At 34.8% G+C, this 16,729-nt stretch overlaps 3 protein-coding genes across 3 annotated transcripts; 1 reads left to right on the top strand and 2 right to left on the bottom strand.

Moving 5' to 3' along the window:
• The first annotated feature begins 609 nt into the window (after positions 1-609).
• LOC111899738 (uncharacterized) lies at positions 610-2,431 on the top strand. The gene is made up of 3 exons (XM_023895589.3): positions 610-1,099; positions 1,914-2,054; positions 2,149-2,431. The coding sequence occupies exons 1-3, from the start codon at positions 1,007-1,009 to the stop codon at positions 2,326-2,328; spliced, it is 414 nt and encodes a 137-aa protein (XP_023751357.1). The 5' UTR covers positions 610-1,006; the 3' UTR covers positions 2,329-2,431.
• Positions 2,432-9,760: 7,329 nt separating this feature from the next.
• LOC111899672 (protein EXORDIUM-like 5) lies at positions 9,761-11,201 on the bottom strand. The gene has a single exon (XM_023895528.3). The coding sequence runs from the start codon at positions 11,033-11,035 to the stop codon at positions 9,989-9,991; it is 1,047 nt and encodes a 348-aa protein (XP_023751296.1). The 5' UTR covers positions 11,036-11,201; the 3' UTR covers positions 9,761-9,988.
• A 151-nt stretch (positions 11,202-11,352) lies between these two features.
• On the bottom strand, positions 11,353-16,510 carry LOC111899671 (alpha-1,3-mannosyl-glycoprotein 2-beta-N-acetylglucosaminyltransferase). Its single transcript, XM_052770424.1, has 18 exons — positions 16,043-16,510; positions 15,506-15,556; positions 15,007-15,094; positions 14,711-14,773; positions 14,511-14,622; positions 14,068-14,113; positions 13,831-13,893; positions 13,585-13,651; positions 13,426-13,494; positions 13,263-13,332; positions 13,078-13,139; positions 12,908-12,997; positions 12,743-12,837; positions 12,575-12,637; positions 12,447-12,485; positions 12,180-12,350; positions 11,911-12,038; positions 11,353-11,627 (listed from the first exon to the last, which is right to left on the bottom strand). The coding sequence occupies exons 1-17, from the start codon at positions 16,109-16,111 to the stop codon at positions 11,922-11,924; spliced, it is 1,335 nt and encodes a 444-aa protein (XP_052626384.1). The 5' UTR covers positions 16,112-16,510; the 3' UTR covers positions 11,353-11,627; positions 11,911-11,921.
• Positions 16,511-16,729: the final 219 nt, after the last annotated feature.

The following is a 16,729-nucleotide window of genomic DNA, read 5'->3' as shown; positions in this document are numbered from 1 at the left end:
AAAATAGAAAAACTTATAAAATGACATGTGAAAAAAAAATAATTCAAAATAACCGTAATGACATTTGGCAAATTGAATGTGAGTGTGACAAATGGCAAAAAAAAAGTTTTATTTATTATAGAGGATAAACAAATTAACAAATTTATTTAAAAAATTAACAAGTTGTTTTAAATAAGCAATCCCAAAATTTCTCTTAATATATTGCATATTTATATACTTACTAATTTATAACTGCCACTTGAACAGTTCTTGGATTTCATTGGCTGAGATATATATTTTCTTCATTTGTGTTTCTTTACTGAATTTTTTTTATTGCATGTGATAGTGGATTACATATGGCTTGATTTCTTAAATTGGTTTCTATTCATTTGTGTTTCTTTACTGAATTTTTTTTATTGCAGGTGATAGTGGATTACACATGGCTTGATTTCTTAAATTGGTTTCTATTCATTTGTGTTTCTTTACTGATTTTTTTTTATTGCAGGTGATAGTGGATTACACATGGCTTGATTTCTTAAATTGGTTTCTATTCATTTGTGTTTCGTTACTGAATTTTTTTTTTATTGCAGGTGATAGTGGATTACACATGGCTTGATTTCTTAAATTGGTTTCTATTCATTTGTGTTTCTTTACTGAATTTTTTTTTATTGCAGGTGATAGTAGATTACACATGGCTTGATTTCTTAAATTGGTTTCTATTCATTTGTGTTTCTTTACTGAATTTTTTTTATTGCAGGTGATAGTGGATTACACATGACTTGATTTCTTAAATTGGTTTCTACGTGTTTGTTTTTCCTTCCCCTTCCATGTTGTCATCAACGATTTCCTCACCGCTTACCTTCAACACCTCTGTTTTCTTTTGCTCTTCTTAGGAGGATCGTCCGCTTTGTTTCCAGGTTTGTCCTCAGCCATCTTCTAACATCTCTATATATTTTCTTTTTTCTAAGTCTTCTTTCCTTGCAACATTTTGGTTTCAATTGTATATGTTGATGTGTAAAACTGTAAGATGCGAAAGCGGAAGTTTGCTTTTATTGCGCCTTCTTCGTCTTCCTCTGTTGGTGGGTCCGTTCCCAAATCTGCTAGAATGGAAAGATTGAAGGTTCTTTCTCTTCCTCTTATGTTCGATATTGGGGACTCTATTTTGTATCCATTAAAAAATGATTTTTAATTAGATTAATAAACACAAAAGAAAACAAATTAAAACTTTAAAATTAACATTCTTTGTAAATCATAAATCCCAACCATTTATAAGGGTAATCTCGCTTTTGTTAACATTTAATCACTTTTTTATATCATTTATTGTTAAACTTGTTTTTGGTCATTAGAATCATTTGCTTAACATCATTTATTAATAAACTTATTTTTAGTGCTCACGTTAACCGACTTTAGTTGAGTTTGGCATCTTCGAGAACTCTTTGATCATTTTCTTTCGTGACTCTCCTACCAACATGAGTTATCATTTGGTTATTTTAGGTTGGTAATTGAAATTTATATAAGGTTTTGAAGAATCAATTTTTGAACATGAGTTTTTGTTTCTTATGAACACATGAACAAATCTCGTTTTTAATGAACCCACCAAAAAACCGGTCGGATCTCTAAAACCCAGAAGTTCAAAATAAAAATGTTCATATAAATTTCAATTGAGATAATGACTTAAAAGGGTAACATATTATTGGTTATGTACACATTTAGTCCCTGACTTTTTTTTGTCCACATTTTACCCTCGAACTTGTTGTGTATAAGTTAAGTCATTATTACCGGTTGCTTCCATATTTGCTGACATGGTTGCCTATGTGGACTCATTAAAAGAAAACACACCTACGTGGATCATCTCTTAGTTTCGTTGATTATAATACGATGTCTAGCCCTAACTTCAGTAAAAAAAACATTCGAACCCATACCCAAAATTGAAGAAGAAGATGTTGACTCCCAGTTCATCTGGTTCCAACGCAAAGAAAGAGGAGTTATGTGATTGTCAACTCCCAATTCGAATATGCACATCCAAGACTAAAGACAACCCTAACAAAAAGTTCAAAGTTTGCCCTAATTCTCTGGTATGTCGATCTTGATTTCTCTCTGTACTTTTGATTTTCCTTCTAATAAATAAAGATTTTGAGGTTCTTACAATTTGTATATTTGATTTCAAAGAAACTAGGTAAGAAGTGTAAGTATTGGGAACAGATTGATGAAGCTGTGACTGGGAATCCGGATTTAGAACAAGAACTTGAAGCAGTTAAAGAGGATGTTGCATGTTTGAAGAAAAAATTTCAAGAGCTGAAGAATAAAGCACATAATTATAAGGTTGAAATCAGTTGTAATATTATATGAAAACAATTTGAATAGAGTTTTGTATGATGTATTGAATTGTGGTATTTTGAATGTAGGGATTGAATGGTTTATATGGAATGTACTGAATAGTTTATATTAAATGTATTGAATGGAGTTTGCATACTGAATGAAGTGTTACACGGTGAACATTTGATTGTAATTTACATTGAATTTGGCTGCAATTTCAACAGCCAAAAGACAAGGACAATGATAATTGAATTTGTCTGCAATTTCAACAACCAAAAGACAAAGGACACTGATAGAAACAAATAGGGAATATGATTCCCAGTAGACAATTGACATATGATTCCCATTATGACTTTCTTAATAAACTAATGCATTAATACCAATAAAGATTGAAAATGACAAAACACAATTGACATAGGATACCATATCCGATTCCATTACTTAAAGACCATAATAAGTTGCTAGGTTACAAGCAAGGGTAGTACTGTCAATTACATCAAAAGTTTGCCCAATTAACAAAAGAAAGTCACCATACACAGTGTACTATTACATACTTCCAAAGCAAAAGAAAGCAAGTAACCTTAATCAGTCTAAATCTAAAGTAACTGGGTTGTCCTCAGTCACTCCTTTGCCATCCTTTCAGAAAACCTGCTTCCTGATTTGTATCTTGTTGATTCTCTATGAAGGCTTCCTTGCTCTAACACCAAGTCTCCTAGGCACTCTAACACCAAGATTCACAGGCACTTGGTTAACAGGTACTGGAATCACAGGATCTTGGTTGATAGGTACTTCATTCACAGGATCTTCATGCACAGGAACTTCATTCACAAGATCTTGGTTGACAGGAACTTCATTCACTTTCTCCTGATTCACAGGATCTTCATTCACATTCTCCTGATTCACAGGGACATGGTCTTGAGTCAAAGGATCTTGATTGACATGTGTTGGAGCACTTGGATCTGGAGTGCTTGGACCTGCTTGTGAAGGACAGTTTCTTGCATTACTCTTCTTTCTTGTTTTACTTGGACCTGCTTCAGAAGGACCCCTCATTGGATATGTAGCTTTGTTGTGTCCAACTTCATTACAAATTGTACATCTATGCTGAACACCTGCCCTGCTTATAGCATGCCTTGTGTTCCCACTAAGTTTATTTTCTGCTTGGTCTCTTTTTCTTTTCACACATGGCCTACCAGGTAACCTCCTCCTAATAGGAGGTAGTATATGGTGAAAATCAAGCATGTGGGGCCACAAGGTATTATCATTCAGGGGATGTATGGTGTACTCATAGACCCTAAGAAATGCAGAATTTAGTAAACCACTCTGCAACAAATTCATCTGGATCAAGATTCAAGGAAGATATGGCACATATGGCATGTATACAAGGAATTCCTGTCAATTGTCAACCTCTGCATCCACATTCTCGCTTCTCCAATTCAACACCATACCTTTCATTACATTGCACAACTTCAAACTGCTTGTATCCACTAACATATGATGCCCAAAATCTGTCGATTCAAAAAGTTAGTTAGCACTAGCATGTACAAAAAGTAAGTAAAAGTGTTTGTAACAACTAACCTTCTCAGCTTCTTTAGTTCACTAAGTTTCTGTCACACCCCCAAACCAAGGATGGCGGAAACGTTTGGGGGGTGGAGGACTTCATGTACAGTATCACAACAACGTGTATAATAGTGCTCAAAGTAGATACAACCATCATAAATATAATTGAAAAAGTTACACCAAAGTATATGTTTACATGTTTCAAAATCAATTACATTATGATGACAAAATAAATTGTTGACGGTTTAACGTCCCATCCTCAAAGCGCTGAAGTTTTCCTGTTTCACTGATTTCCTGAGAATACAAGTAGTTTTGAAAAAGTGTCAACAATTAAGTTGGTGAGTTCATAAGAGTTTTGTTTGAAGTAGAAACCATTTTCCTTGTAAAATCGATAGAGTTTGATTTCCAGAAAATCCAATATTTTCTTAGTTAAGTATGAACAAAATATTTCTATATGATGCGTTAATGAACCCTAGAATAACCCGTAGATTTCCCCTATAATCGTCCAGCGTATATAAGTTATATAAGGTTTAGGTTAGATAAAACGTTGAATATAGTGGGTCTGACCTAGGTCCACAACCCAACGAGGAACAGGAGATGAGGCGGGCACCACCAATTCTAAGTCAATCAAGACTAAATTCTTATATGACTCAAGCATATACGCTCAACGATTATAGTTGAAGTCTAACAATGCGAAAATTGAATGTGGACTTAAATCCAAAAACCGGAACCAAACCCTAGTGTAGTGTACGAAATAGTAATAGTGACTGTGAACATAAACTATACATATCATAGTTCATCGGATAGTGATAGTGACTAGTGAATATGAACTATGCATATTATAGTTTACCAAAAGTGGTGGTGATGGTGAATGTAACCTATACATATCATAGTTCATCAAATAGTGATAGTGGTAGTGAACATGAACTATGCATATTATAGCTTATCAAAAATGGTGGTGATGGGGAATTCCTTTCTTGTAATTAAGTTCTTAGTATAGATGAAACATAAACTATACCTATTATAGTTTATCACTTTGTTTGTAATATATATATATATATATATATATATATATATATATTCCATAACTATACCGATTATAACTAGCGTGTTCGTTTGTGGGGGTATAATGGCTTAACTATACTTATTATAGTTTGTCATAATTATTCATAGTGGTAATAACTCTTTTGTATGTGTAACACCTTTAATAATGTGTTTGTTATGTAAGATAACCCTAAACTATACCTATTATAGTTTAACAAATATTTGTGTGGGTAGTGAGCATAAGCCTTACTTGTCATAGTTTACCAATGTTTGTATTTTAATGGATATAGCCTTGTAATATCATTTATATATTTACCATACTTGTGGAGGTAAGAATCCATTTGTTTTCTGATGTATGTCTATATAAGAATACAAAAATGTCATATATTGCAACAACACATAATCACATAATGATGTATACCTTACTCAACATGTTACAAGGTGAAATGAAATTTATAGTGTTTTTCTGTTAATAACATTTTCTGTAACTGTTATTGGAAAATTTTGTAGAAAAATCATAAAATGTCCAAATCAAGTTCTGTAACTTCTGAGAGTTTGGAAAATGAGTCTAGTTTGTTCATAATTTTTATTATAATTTTTACTGACCTCTTACTTGTGTGAAAAAAGTCCATAATCACAGACTGGTCCGGATTGATGTTTGAAATGACAGGCAGTTTTGTAAAAATCACCATAAATTGTAGAAAAATGGTATGGAGATGTGCAAGTAGTCATTTTAAAGCTAAGAAGTTGAACTACTTGCACCTAAAATAGTTTTGAAAACTAAAATGTTTAAATTGTCCAAAATAGTCCGTTAATGGAGTTGAACTTTTCTAATGAAGGCTGTTAGAAAAGTTTAGTTATGTTCTTGGTGTTTTAACTTGTATTCCCCCCCTAAAATCTTGAGAAAACATAAAAATGTAGGGGTATGAACCCACCTTGAGTGATTTCAGAAGATGGGTGATGGAGAGAAGAAGTGTTCAACTCAAGAACACTTGAAGAATCACTTGACGGTTCGAAGATCTAACAAGAATGTGATGATGTTTGTGTAAGCAATCTATGATTTTGAGTAAGGGGATGTATAATAATCATAAGAAAGATGATGATACTTACTAAATGAAGGAGAAAAGTCTTGGAGTATGCCTTGAAGTTCTCGAATTTTAGAGAGAAAGATGAGAGAGTTTGGAGTGTGGTTCTAGGTGGAAAAATGAGAGAATGAATGAAGTGTGAGGAGAGAGGGTGGATGTTCCAGCTCTAAAAACGTGGGAAATGGCTGAAAATAATGAGAAAGGACTTATGAAGTGACTAGGGATGGGCTAATGGTGAATAGTGACATGGAGTGGGTATGGGAGTGGTTGCTTGTGTCATAGAATAGAGGAAAGTCAACACTCCACCTCTTGTACTTCACCCACTCTTCTTGGATAAGGTTTTATCCTTAAAAACATGATTAATTAATAATTAAGGGTCCTTATATGTTAAAATAAAGTTTTGGGTGAAAATCCCGTGTTAAAACAATTAAAAACGGGCCTAAAACGCAAATTTAGACGAAAACCGGGAGAAAAGAGGCTTCCCAGCGAGACCTCTCGGTCCTAGGCCGAGGTTCGGTCCCTAGGCCGAGGTTCGGTCCCTAATGATGCCAAGCCGGAGCGAGATGGGGCGAACCAGAAGCGAGAAGCGAAGGCGAGGGGCTCGGTCCGAAGCAGTCAGAAGCGAACTAGACCGAGGGCACCATGATCCGAAATGGATCGAAGGTTCGGGTTCGGGTGTGGCATGCTAGGTTCGGGCCCGAGAGGACCTTTCGGGTTCGGTTCAGCAGCCTTCGGCTCAGAAGGGTTCGGTCCCTTAAGAGGACTTTCGGGTCCTTAAGAGGGTTTCGGTTCCTAAGAGGACTTTCGGGTCCTAAAAGGGGTTTCGGGTCCTTAAGTCCGTTTTTCGCGTAGACTTCCGTTTTTGGGCTGTTTTCGCCAAATTCGAGGGTCGTGATGCCCTGAGTGATTATAGAAAGTTGAGAGAGATTTGAGAGAGATTCCACATACTTAGAGAGATTTGGGAGAGATTTGACATTCTTGGAGAGATTTCACATACAAAGAGATATTTGGGAGAGATTTCACATTCTTGGAGAGATTTGACATGCTTGGAGAGATTTCTCATACAAAGAGATATTTGGGAGAGATTTCACATACTTAGAGAGATTTGGGAGAGATTTTCGATAAGAAGGGATAGAGTGGAAACGATTGAGAGAGGTTTCATTTGTGACCTTTTTGAGTGTCCGGCTTCGCAATGCAAAGTCTGTAAACCCCGTTAAGCCTTGCTTAAGGATCTTACACACTCCCGATGAGTATGCAACATTGTATTATCGGTTTGGCTCGTCACTCACCACAGTTTTAGGTTAAGGAGATCTAGATGTACGTACTTTTCGATTTATGATCCCTTATTAGAATAGCGAGTTGTTTAGTAATTACATAACGTAAGCCCTAGTACACAAGGGTTAGTTGAGTTGACCGGTTCGACTTGTTGACTTTAGTTGACTTTGACTTGATCGGAAATTGACGGTTGTCACAATTTCCTTCTAATAGTTGGACAAATTGCCAAATCCCATCCCAATCCTTTCCCTTTCTGCATGTACAATCTCTCCATCACAAATATCTTTATGTCCTCCAACATAGTGATCAATGGCTTCTTTCTAGCTTCTTCAATAGCAGCATTGAAGCTCTCAGACACACCATTTTCCTATGCATCGCATCCCATTCCAACCTTGAAAAAAGCCCTTGACCAACAGTTGGGGTCCTTTTTAATGAGATAATCATATTCCCCTACATCAAAGCTCTTGATTTCTTCCATTGCAAGTTTAAATTTTGGAATTGTAGTTGCCTTTACAGCCCTCCAAAAAGGTTTAATGTAGCACTCACCCTTAAACTTTTTATGGAAGTTAGCAAGGATGCGCCTAGCACACAACCTGCGCTCAACTTCTGGACATCTTTCTTTCACAGCCTCCATTATAACCTGCATTGATTTGGAGTGTTAGTTTATGTAAAAGGTAATTTTTGTAAAAGAAAAGTAGTGTATATATGTACCTTGTGCCCATCTGACATCAATGTGATTCCATTACCATTTCCCCCTTCGTATGTCTTCCATTAGATTGTCTAAGAACCACTTCCAAGTATTCTTGTTCTCAACATTTACTATTGCCTAGGCTATTGGGTATATGTTATTGTTTCCATCCTTTCCTACTGCTGAGAGGAGCTCCCCTTTATAGATGCCCTTCAGAAAACATCCATCTATCCCAATTACCTTCCTACACCCATCTAACCAGCCATCAACCACTCCTTTAAAACTCACATAAAACCTTTCAAACACCACAGTAGAATTATTTTGGGGGTGCACATACACTTCTACATGAGATCCTGGGTTAGCCCTTTTAATTTCAACTCCATAATCCCACAACTTGGAATAAGGATCCTTCAAATCACCCTCAATTTCACACAATGCAAATCTTTTTGCATTCCTACATTGTCCAACACTAACATTTATGTTGAATAACTTGGATACCATAGCTTTCATCTTCCTCAGACTCATTTAGGGGACTCCAAAATATCAGTAACAAATTGTTTCCCTATCTACTTGTAGGTAACAATTGACCCAAGTTTGAATGCCCTTGAACAACTATGGTCTTCTGTAAGGGACTTTATTTGAAATGTTTGATCATCTTTCATCCAGGAAGCGCACAATCGAAAAGGGCATTGTGGTCTTTTTCCTTAACATCACTTTACAAGCAACCTATCCTTGTCAGTCTTCTCATAATACAAGTCATATCCATTTGCAACTGCATAGTTACTGAGAGACAACTTAAGTTCAGAAGGAGATGAGAATCTCATACCTAGTTCAAGCTTCATCTTCCTCCATTCCTGAGTAGCATCATGCCTAGGGTAGACAGTTGGAAGTTCATTGCCTTTTCATCTTCATCTTCAACAACTACTGGACATAACTTGTTCAAAAACTTATCATTATAGTTTCTTTTGAAGATTCTTTTGCTTGATGTAACCGATTCATCCTCAATCATGTTCACAGTTCTCATCATTTGCCAAAACAGAGTCGACATCTTCTTTTGAATACACAAGTTCTTCATCGTCTGGTTCTTCTTTCTGAATCCACTCAAATATAGGTTCATTATCATGGTCAATATACACATCCACATATCTTTTATCATTTGCAACCTCAAGAAACTCAGAGTAGTCACATTCATTTTGTAGTGTTTGGAGCCCCTCACTCAATCTCACTTCAGGTATACAGTAATACACATGCTTGCACTGAAAATCGATAAGCTTCTCAACATATTTGATGAAATCGGAGAAACCAAACTCGTTTGCATCTTCATTCAGACGTGGTACTTGTGGAGCAAAATACACTAACGGATTAGGCACAAAAGTACCATTATAGTGTACATCGACTTTTGGAAAAGTTTGATTTTCCTTCATTGAATCAGAATGATGTTTTGAAAGAAGAGAAGTGTGAGTAATATGGAACCAATCAAGAACGAATTATGAGAATAAAGACAATATAACCCTAATTGATCTTCGTTCGTAAATGAGGGTGGAAGAGGGTAACTGCCACATAATTGTCACGTAAACCAGTAAAACACAAAATGACCAGTTTAACCAGAAGCAACCGGTAATAATGACTTATTTTATACACAAGTTCAAGGGTAAAATATAGACAAAAAAAAGCCAAACTCTAAATATATACAAATACAAAACCAATAATATGTTATCAAGTCGTTATCCCATTTCAATTACCTAACCTAAAATAACCAAATGGCACTTGAACCACTCCATAAATAAGATCTCTTGATCAAACTAAAATAATCATATGAAAAGAATAAAAACTTAGTAACCAATTTATCAGTTTTATATACATATATCTTTGTAACAATATTATTAAAAAGAGTTTATAAAAATCTAATGACTTCATAATCTAACTATAAAAATAAAAAAATAAAATAAAAAACAAAATTCTGCCAAGGCCTCTCTAACTTCCACCATTCTGCTCCTTTGACATTCTTAACAACACAAGTAACACCCTCACAACACACATACAATCAATCCAAAGCATTAGGTCCAGCACATGCTTTCAAAACGGGGCTCCATATCCACTGTACCAAAAACTTTCTACTTCTTCTACCGTTCATATTAAAAGTCCGACCCGACCCGTCTTTCATCACCTGACCAATGTACCCGCCTCCACCACCCGACCCATATAACCCTTCACACAAATCCCCAATCTCAGTCGGCGCTGTCGGATCTTCACCGGCATACCAAGCGTTCACCAATGGGTTTGACGCCAGCTCCGCCAGCTCGTGACCGATGACGCTGATCATTCCGTCAACCCCGACGTCACCATTCGGCGGTGCAAGGGAACGCGGCCCGCCGTTACCCATGTACCCCGGAACGGCAAACGGGTAAGCACAGACCTCCGGGCACTGTTTACCGGAATTCCCAACCCATGCGTAGGGTAAGGTGTATCCTACTTTCGACGGGAACGTGAAGTAGTGAAACCCACAGACGGCACGGCAAAAATCTTGGACGGTGACATCGTCGGAAGTGAGAATTAAGTAAACTCCGTTTTTGTGATCGACTGTAAACGGAGCTGATTGAACGGAGGTGGCGATGACGTCTTGCATGGTGAGACGGGTGAGGTGAGTTCCGTGGGTGTATTTCCGATCGGAATATTCTCCGGCGATTAGGATTTCGCTGGAGATGTTGGCGTTGGTTTGGTCAGTGTAGAGCGTTACGGTTTTCCACCAGTCGGAGACGGAGGGGGCGGAGGCAGCACGGCGTTTGGTGGTGGAGATTGATAGTAGAAAGTCTTTGATCAATAGCTTTTGAGCTGGAAGCCATTTACCATACCAGATGAGATAGATGTTGATCGGAGAAGAAAGGACCGGACCCATATGGTACCGGAGGTTGACGAGCTCCGACGACCCCTCAAATCTCTTGGAAGCGGTGAAAGCATCGTGTGGAAGTGTAGGGTTAACAACAGAGGCAGGAAGAACAGAAGATGCGAGGAAGACGAGAGAGAATAAGGTGAGAGTGAAGGGTAGAATGGACATTTTGTTATGAGATGAAAATAGGGTGGGGAGAAACATAGGAATTTATAAAGAGGGTAAGGAAATGGGCTGGTGACAGCTGCCAGGTTTTTTTTGGGAACGATGAAGTGAAAAGTAGAAATTTTGAAATTTGAGTAGGGATGAATGACGAAAATAGCCTTGTCTTTTTTGGCTTTAGATTTTTCAAGTTGTGTTTGTGGGGTTGAGTGGAATCTTCTTTTTTCTAGATTCGATTTCTATTGGGTGTGGTGTTGTTAAGTTTATGCTTTCGAGGCCTCCTCAACTAGAAACAAATGAATTAATACATCAGAAATGTGGAATGCATGTCATAGATATGTCTCATTGGACAATCTCAATTGAGTATTTACAAACTTGGAATGATAAATGGTTTTCTCAGAATTAATGAATGCGATACATAAGAAAAAGAAATCATACATTTCAAAATGAAAGGATTGGATCAATCTAGCTATTTTACGAGAGCAAATAAAATAAATGTTACAAATTAGAAACATTGTGTCTGTGTACAATGTACCTCTCTCTACAAATATACTAATAAATATGTTTATGTGTGTTTGATTCTGGTATGATATTCGTCTTGTGGAGAAAGATGGTCTAAAGCAATTTTTTCAATCTGCACCACAAAACTGGAATCACACAAGGAATAGAATGGAGAATGGAGAATGGAGAATGGACATGGATAGGGAGGGTAACAGAATATTAGGTAATGGAATGGATGATTACAATTTACATTATATATATATATATATATATATATATATATATATATATATATATATATATATATATATATATATATATATATATATATATATATGAGTACATTGCTTTCTTTTGCATTAACCCTAAATATATTAGAATTATAGAAAAAAAAAAAAAGACGTGTGCACACTCACATCATATTACACTAATCGTTTTGAATCCCTAGCTGTTCCAAGGAATGTGGGCCCACCAGGAATATTCGCCTTATTGTTTTGTATCGGAAAACAACAACTCCCTTGTAAGCAGTTCTTGGTATACCATCCTTAACAATATAAGAAGAATGAGTTAATTATATAAAATAAAAAATAAAAAAAGGGCAAAACCATTTTATCGTTTTAGCCACTTAACTATTTTCTGTAGTGATTAATGCCAAATTGGCAAGAAAGAATGTGAATTGAGATACCTTCCATTCTTCAAAAATGCCAAATTGGCGAGCAATGTCTTCAAAATCAGTTTGATCTCTATATTGTATACGCACATCTCCATCTACATGGTTTGTCTTTAGAACAAGATTAGGTTCATAAAGAGGCTTTGCATCTTTCACCATGTTTGCAAAATGGTTTACATATTTATCCTACAAGAGAAAAGAAATAGTCAATTTCTCATTAGAAATCAACATCATACCAAACTCTACCTAAATGAATCATCAATTATATCATAACTTCCATACCTCCATTAAGTAGGTCAGGTTCATCTTTTTCCAATCAATCTTTCACACACAAAAAAAATAACAAAGTAATTATTAATATGCATACATGCCAATAATGTAAAAAAAAAAAAAAAAAAAAATTTACATACCGTGACATCATTCAGCCTAATAGGTTTCAGGTATTGATTAAAGAACTGTCCCAAACTAGAACCCTGAATAGATATTATAGGCAATTTGTAATTAGGAAGAGAAAGATACAGTGGTATTTTTAAGTAATTTTCATTTAAAATTGTGAGATTAAGAGATGTGATACCTACATGCTCACCAAAGTTGTATGTTCTGCAAATTTCAGGACGAATAAACTGTCGGCCTTTGTGATTTTCTTGTAATCTTAGCCAGTCATCCCAGTAAGTAATAAGTAGTCAAAGAAAAAGTAAGTGTGTTGAAAATCACAAGCAAATAATAATTTATAAAAGGATATGCTTTTGGCCACTTTGGAGATAATTCATCCCATGTAGGTTTAGATAGCATCCATCCAAGCCCAGGAAAGAAATCTGAACGATATAATGCATCTGCAACATTCACCAAAATGAAATCAAATGGAATGGAATGGAATTTCACTCCTTTTAAGACAATAAATTTATAGACTTACAAGGATCATGCACAAATTGGTTTTGCCCATTGTCATTCCATGAAGAGATAGCCATGATGGACCTATCATGTTTTAAAAGATAACAACTTCTTAAATTAGGGTTTCAATAATAAGAATCCCTGTGTCTCAAATAACAGGTCTTATCATATATAAATATGTCATTTCCAGTTCATAAAAAGACTTACCTATCTTTGTCAAGGAGGTCTGCTCCAGCCTCAAAATAATCAAAAAAGTCAGGAGAGATCTCCATATCATCTGCATCACATATATAATCTCAAGTCTTTTTGACTTTCAACTTCTAAGAGCTTTAGAACAGAGATTCAACCAAATTATAGAATTGGAATGTACCTTCAAGTATGATGACCCGATTAAAATTATGTTTGTAAAACAATTGATCCAGTGCCCATTTGTAGTGGCCTGAAAATATCAGAGTTCAAAAAAAAAAAAAAAAAAAGACATTCTTGAAAATATATAGAAATGGAATTGAGGTAAAAAAAACATTCTTACGTGCAATCTTGTAATATGCAATTAATTCCCCAGGCCTTTCAGTATCCACAGGTTCATAATCCAAGTGCTGCAACAATGATATTTAAAAAATTGGAGTTGATTTCCCATAATAGCAACCCACTTATATTTTTTTAACCATAATAGCAATGTAATTACATTTTTTATATTTAAAAAATTATCATACATCTTTTATCCAGATAACAATTAATGGGAAAAATATTAATAATAATCATGACAAAGATCTACCTGCATGTAGGTCAACTGATTGTAACTCATAGCCTTTGTTCTAACATCAGAATTTGACCCATCCTGAAAATCTTCAAATTTATATATATATATATATATATATATATATATATATATATATATATATATATATATATATACACACACACACACACACACACACAGATAGAGAGAGAGAGAGAGAGAGAGAGAGAGAGAGTTTAGCCTCTTTGATAATAACATCAAAATGCAATATACCTGGGATACAAAAACTGGAAATTTTGATGCAACAGTGTCATGATACCTGAAATTATGAAGAGTTGGGCCACATAATTAGTCAACAGATGCAAAGTCGACTTGCATTAAAACAAGGTTAAATGCAAGAAATAGTAATGCAGTTTCATTTATTAGTTTATTATAGCATCCTACGTTCATTTCATCCTATTACATCATTCTTCTTTGAAATGAAAATTCTACCCAGTTATAGCAATGTCATCTAAATACAAAGAAATTAACTGCTATAATTTGGTAGATTTTTCAAAATACAATGCCTTAGATAAGAAAAAAACAACTAAAATTAGGTAAGTTTTTCAAAGTAGAATGCCTCAATAGGAAAAGGAAATTGGAAGTAGAATGAAATAGGATGTTGCTATATCTTGCATTTAGCCCTGAAAAATAAATTACAAGTTAGAACCACTTACTTAAAAATAGAATTAATAGTCCTTTCCAGATAGTCAGCACGATTGCAAGCCATAATAACAACAGCTGCAACTGGTGCCTTTACTTGTTCAAACAAGCTTTTGACTCCTTTCTCTACAAATGGATAACATTAAGTCAAAAAGAAGCAATGCCTAAATATATAGAAACAACAGACACTTTATGGTATTGTGTATTGACTTACTTTCAAGATTTTGAACAAGTGTCCTCAATTGTTCACACTCCTCTTCTTGGCGTCTCACTTTTTCTGAAAATACAAGTAAAAGATAAACAAGGCTGGATATGATTATGAACTGAATCCTTTTTCTTTCCAAATGAAAAAGGATTTTCAATTAAAATAACTCACCATATCTAATCAAAACTAAATATCAGCAATTGTAACCATGTAAAGGTATTAGGTCCAATTAGCCGATTAACAAATTAAGGACTAAATGCAACAAATAGCAATGGATTTTGAAAAGCCCTAACTACCATAATTACCTTCCAAAACCACCACCTTTTGTTTCTGCATACTTATCTCATCAATCAAGAACCGCATCTGGCTTGTACAATGATTTTCCCCTTCCACCTGTTATTTAAAATTTTTAATTTAAACACTGAGCCATTATATAAAACAAAATAGTTCAATTGCTAAATCGATAAAACAATGAAAGTATCAAAGTACATTGTGCTTTCTGTATTTTTCCTTTTTCTTTTCAAAATCGGATAACCGGGAAAAATCAAAATAGGTAAAATGGTTTAATCAATACAGAAAATAGGTAAGTACTCAAGATTATGCATGTGTTTGTGATTATCAACTCTAAAACTTAATTCCTACACAATCCCCTTAAATAAGGAACTTTTATTTTTTCCCATCAAGTTGTATGACTATGGATAAAATGTTTTCTGAATAAACAATGGTAAAAAAGTAAGTGAGAAAATGACAAATAGAAGGAAAAAAAATCATAAGGGAAACAGTGTAGTATGATATAATACTTACTGCAACTGCAATTTTGTCTGCATACTCAGACTGGGCCTTAAACAGCCTCACCTGTTGTGACATAAAAACATAACAAGTTTTAGGGCTAAATGCAAAAAATAGCAAAATTCTTTCATTTATTTGTGCATTACAGCATCCTGCTTTCGTTTCTTTCAAATATTGCATTGTACTACAATCTATGAATTATGGAATTGAAATTTGCTTTCCATTTGGATGAAATTAGTATAATTAGGTAAATTTTTTGACCAATTCATTTTGAAAATAGCGAGCATAAAGGACAGTTGTATTGTATGCCTAGAAAAGCATTTTGAAGTATATCAAAATTTATAGCGTCTTTTATCAATCGTTTGCTGTTATGTATCCAACAGGCTTCTTGCCTATGTCAACTACTAGGTCCTCATATACTGGAGAAAGTTGGCTCATAGATTTTAGATATTTGGAAATTCAATAAATTTGAATCACAATGCAGCAGAAGTTCAACACAAACTGAAATACCATAGAAAACGAAAGAAATTGCAACTGATAGCAACATTTCACCTGGGTATAGATGAAGGCGATTGCAACTAGAAGAAGCAAGCATCTAAAACCGCCAGACCATCTCGCCATTGTTGTTTGTTGAGTTTATGTTTTTCGATCAAATGCTTCAGAACAGCATATGAACTGAAACCCGTGATCTCTCTTTCTCTCTTAAAATAAAAACTTCACAATTTCCAGATTCTAAATCCTCTGTTCTTCAGGTCAATCAGAGTCCAATCATAACAATTTTGGTTTCACCACAGCTCGGCCATTGTTAGCTTGAACCCTTGATAAAGTTGGGGTTTCTCTAAACCCTAATTGTTAGTTGATGATCATGTGATTCATCTGAAGAGGCACGTATTCTGAATTCTATTTGGTTCGACACCCACTCGTATGACTCGTATCCTGTTTTCTTGTGGAGTTTTTTCTCCAAAATTTGAATCCCTACTTGGGTTTGTTTGGATCTAGACCAAACATGTATGAAAACAAAGTCCTCGCTCCCATTTAACACAATTTATTTTCTTCCATAAGTTTAATTTTTTTTTTACTTGGTGATAAATATTATTTTATCAAATATAATTTTTCATTGAATTTAACCGAATAAAATCTCATGAAAAAGAAGAATTTACATAATAAACTTTGGTGATTTTTTTCAAATCTATTTAATTTTCTTTAAATAAAAACATATGGTAATTAATGTTACAAATT

Source organism: Lactuca sativa, chromosome 4, assembly GCF_002870075.4.
Source record: "Lactuca sativa cultivar Salinas chromosome 4, Lsat_Salinas_v11, whole genome shotgun sequence".
NCBI classification, from domain to species: domain Eukaryota; kingdom Viridiplantae; phylum Streptophyta; class Magnoliopsida; order Asterales; family Asteraceae; genus Lactuca; species Lactuca sativa.
The sequence above is the reverse complement of the archived record's forward strand: the minus strand, read 5'-3'. Positions and strand labels throughout refer to the sequence as shown.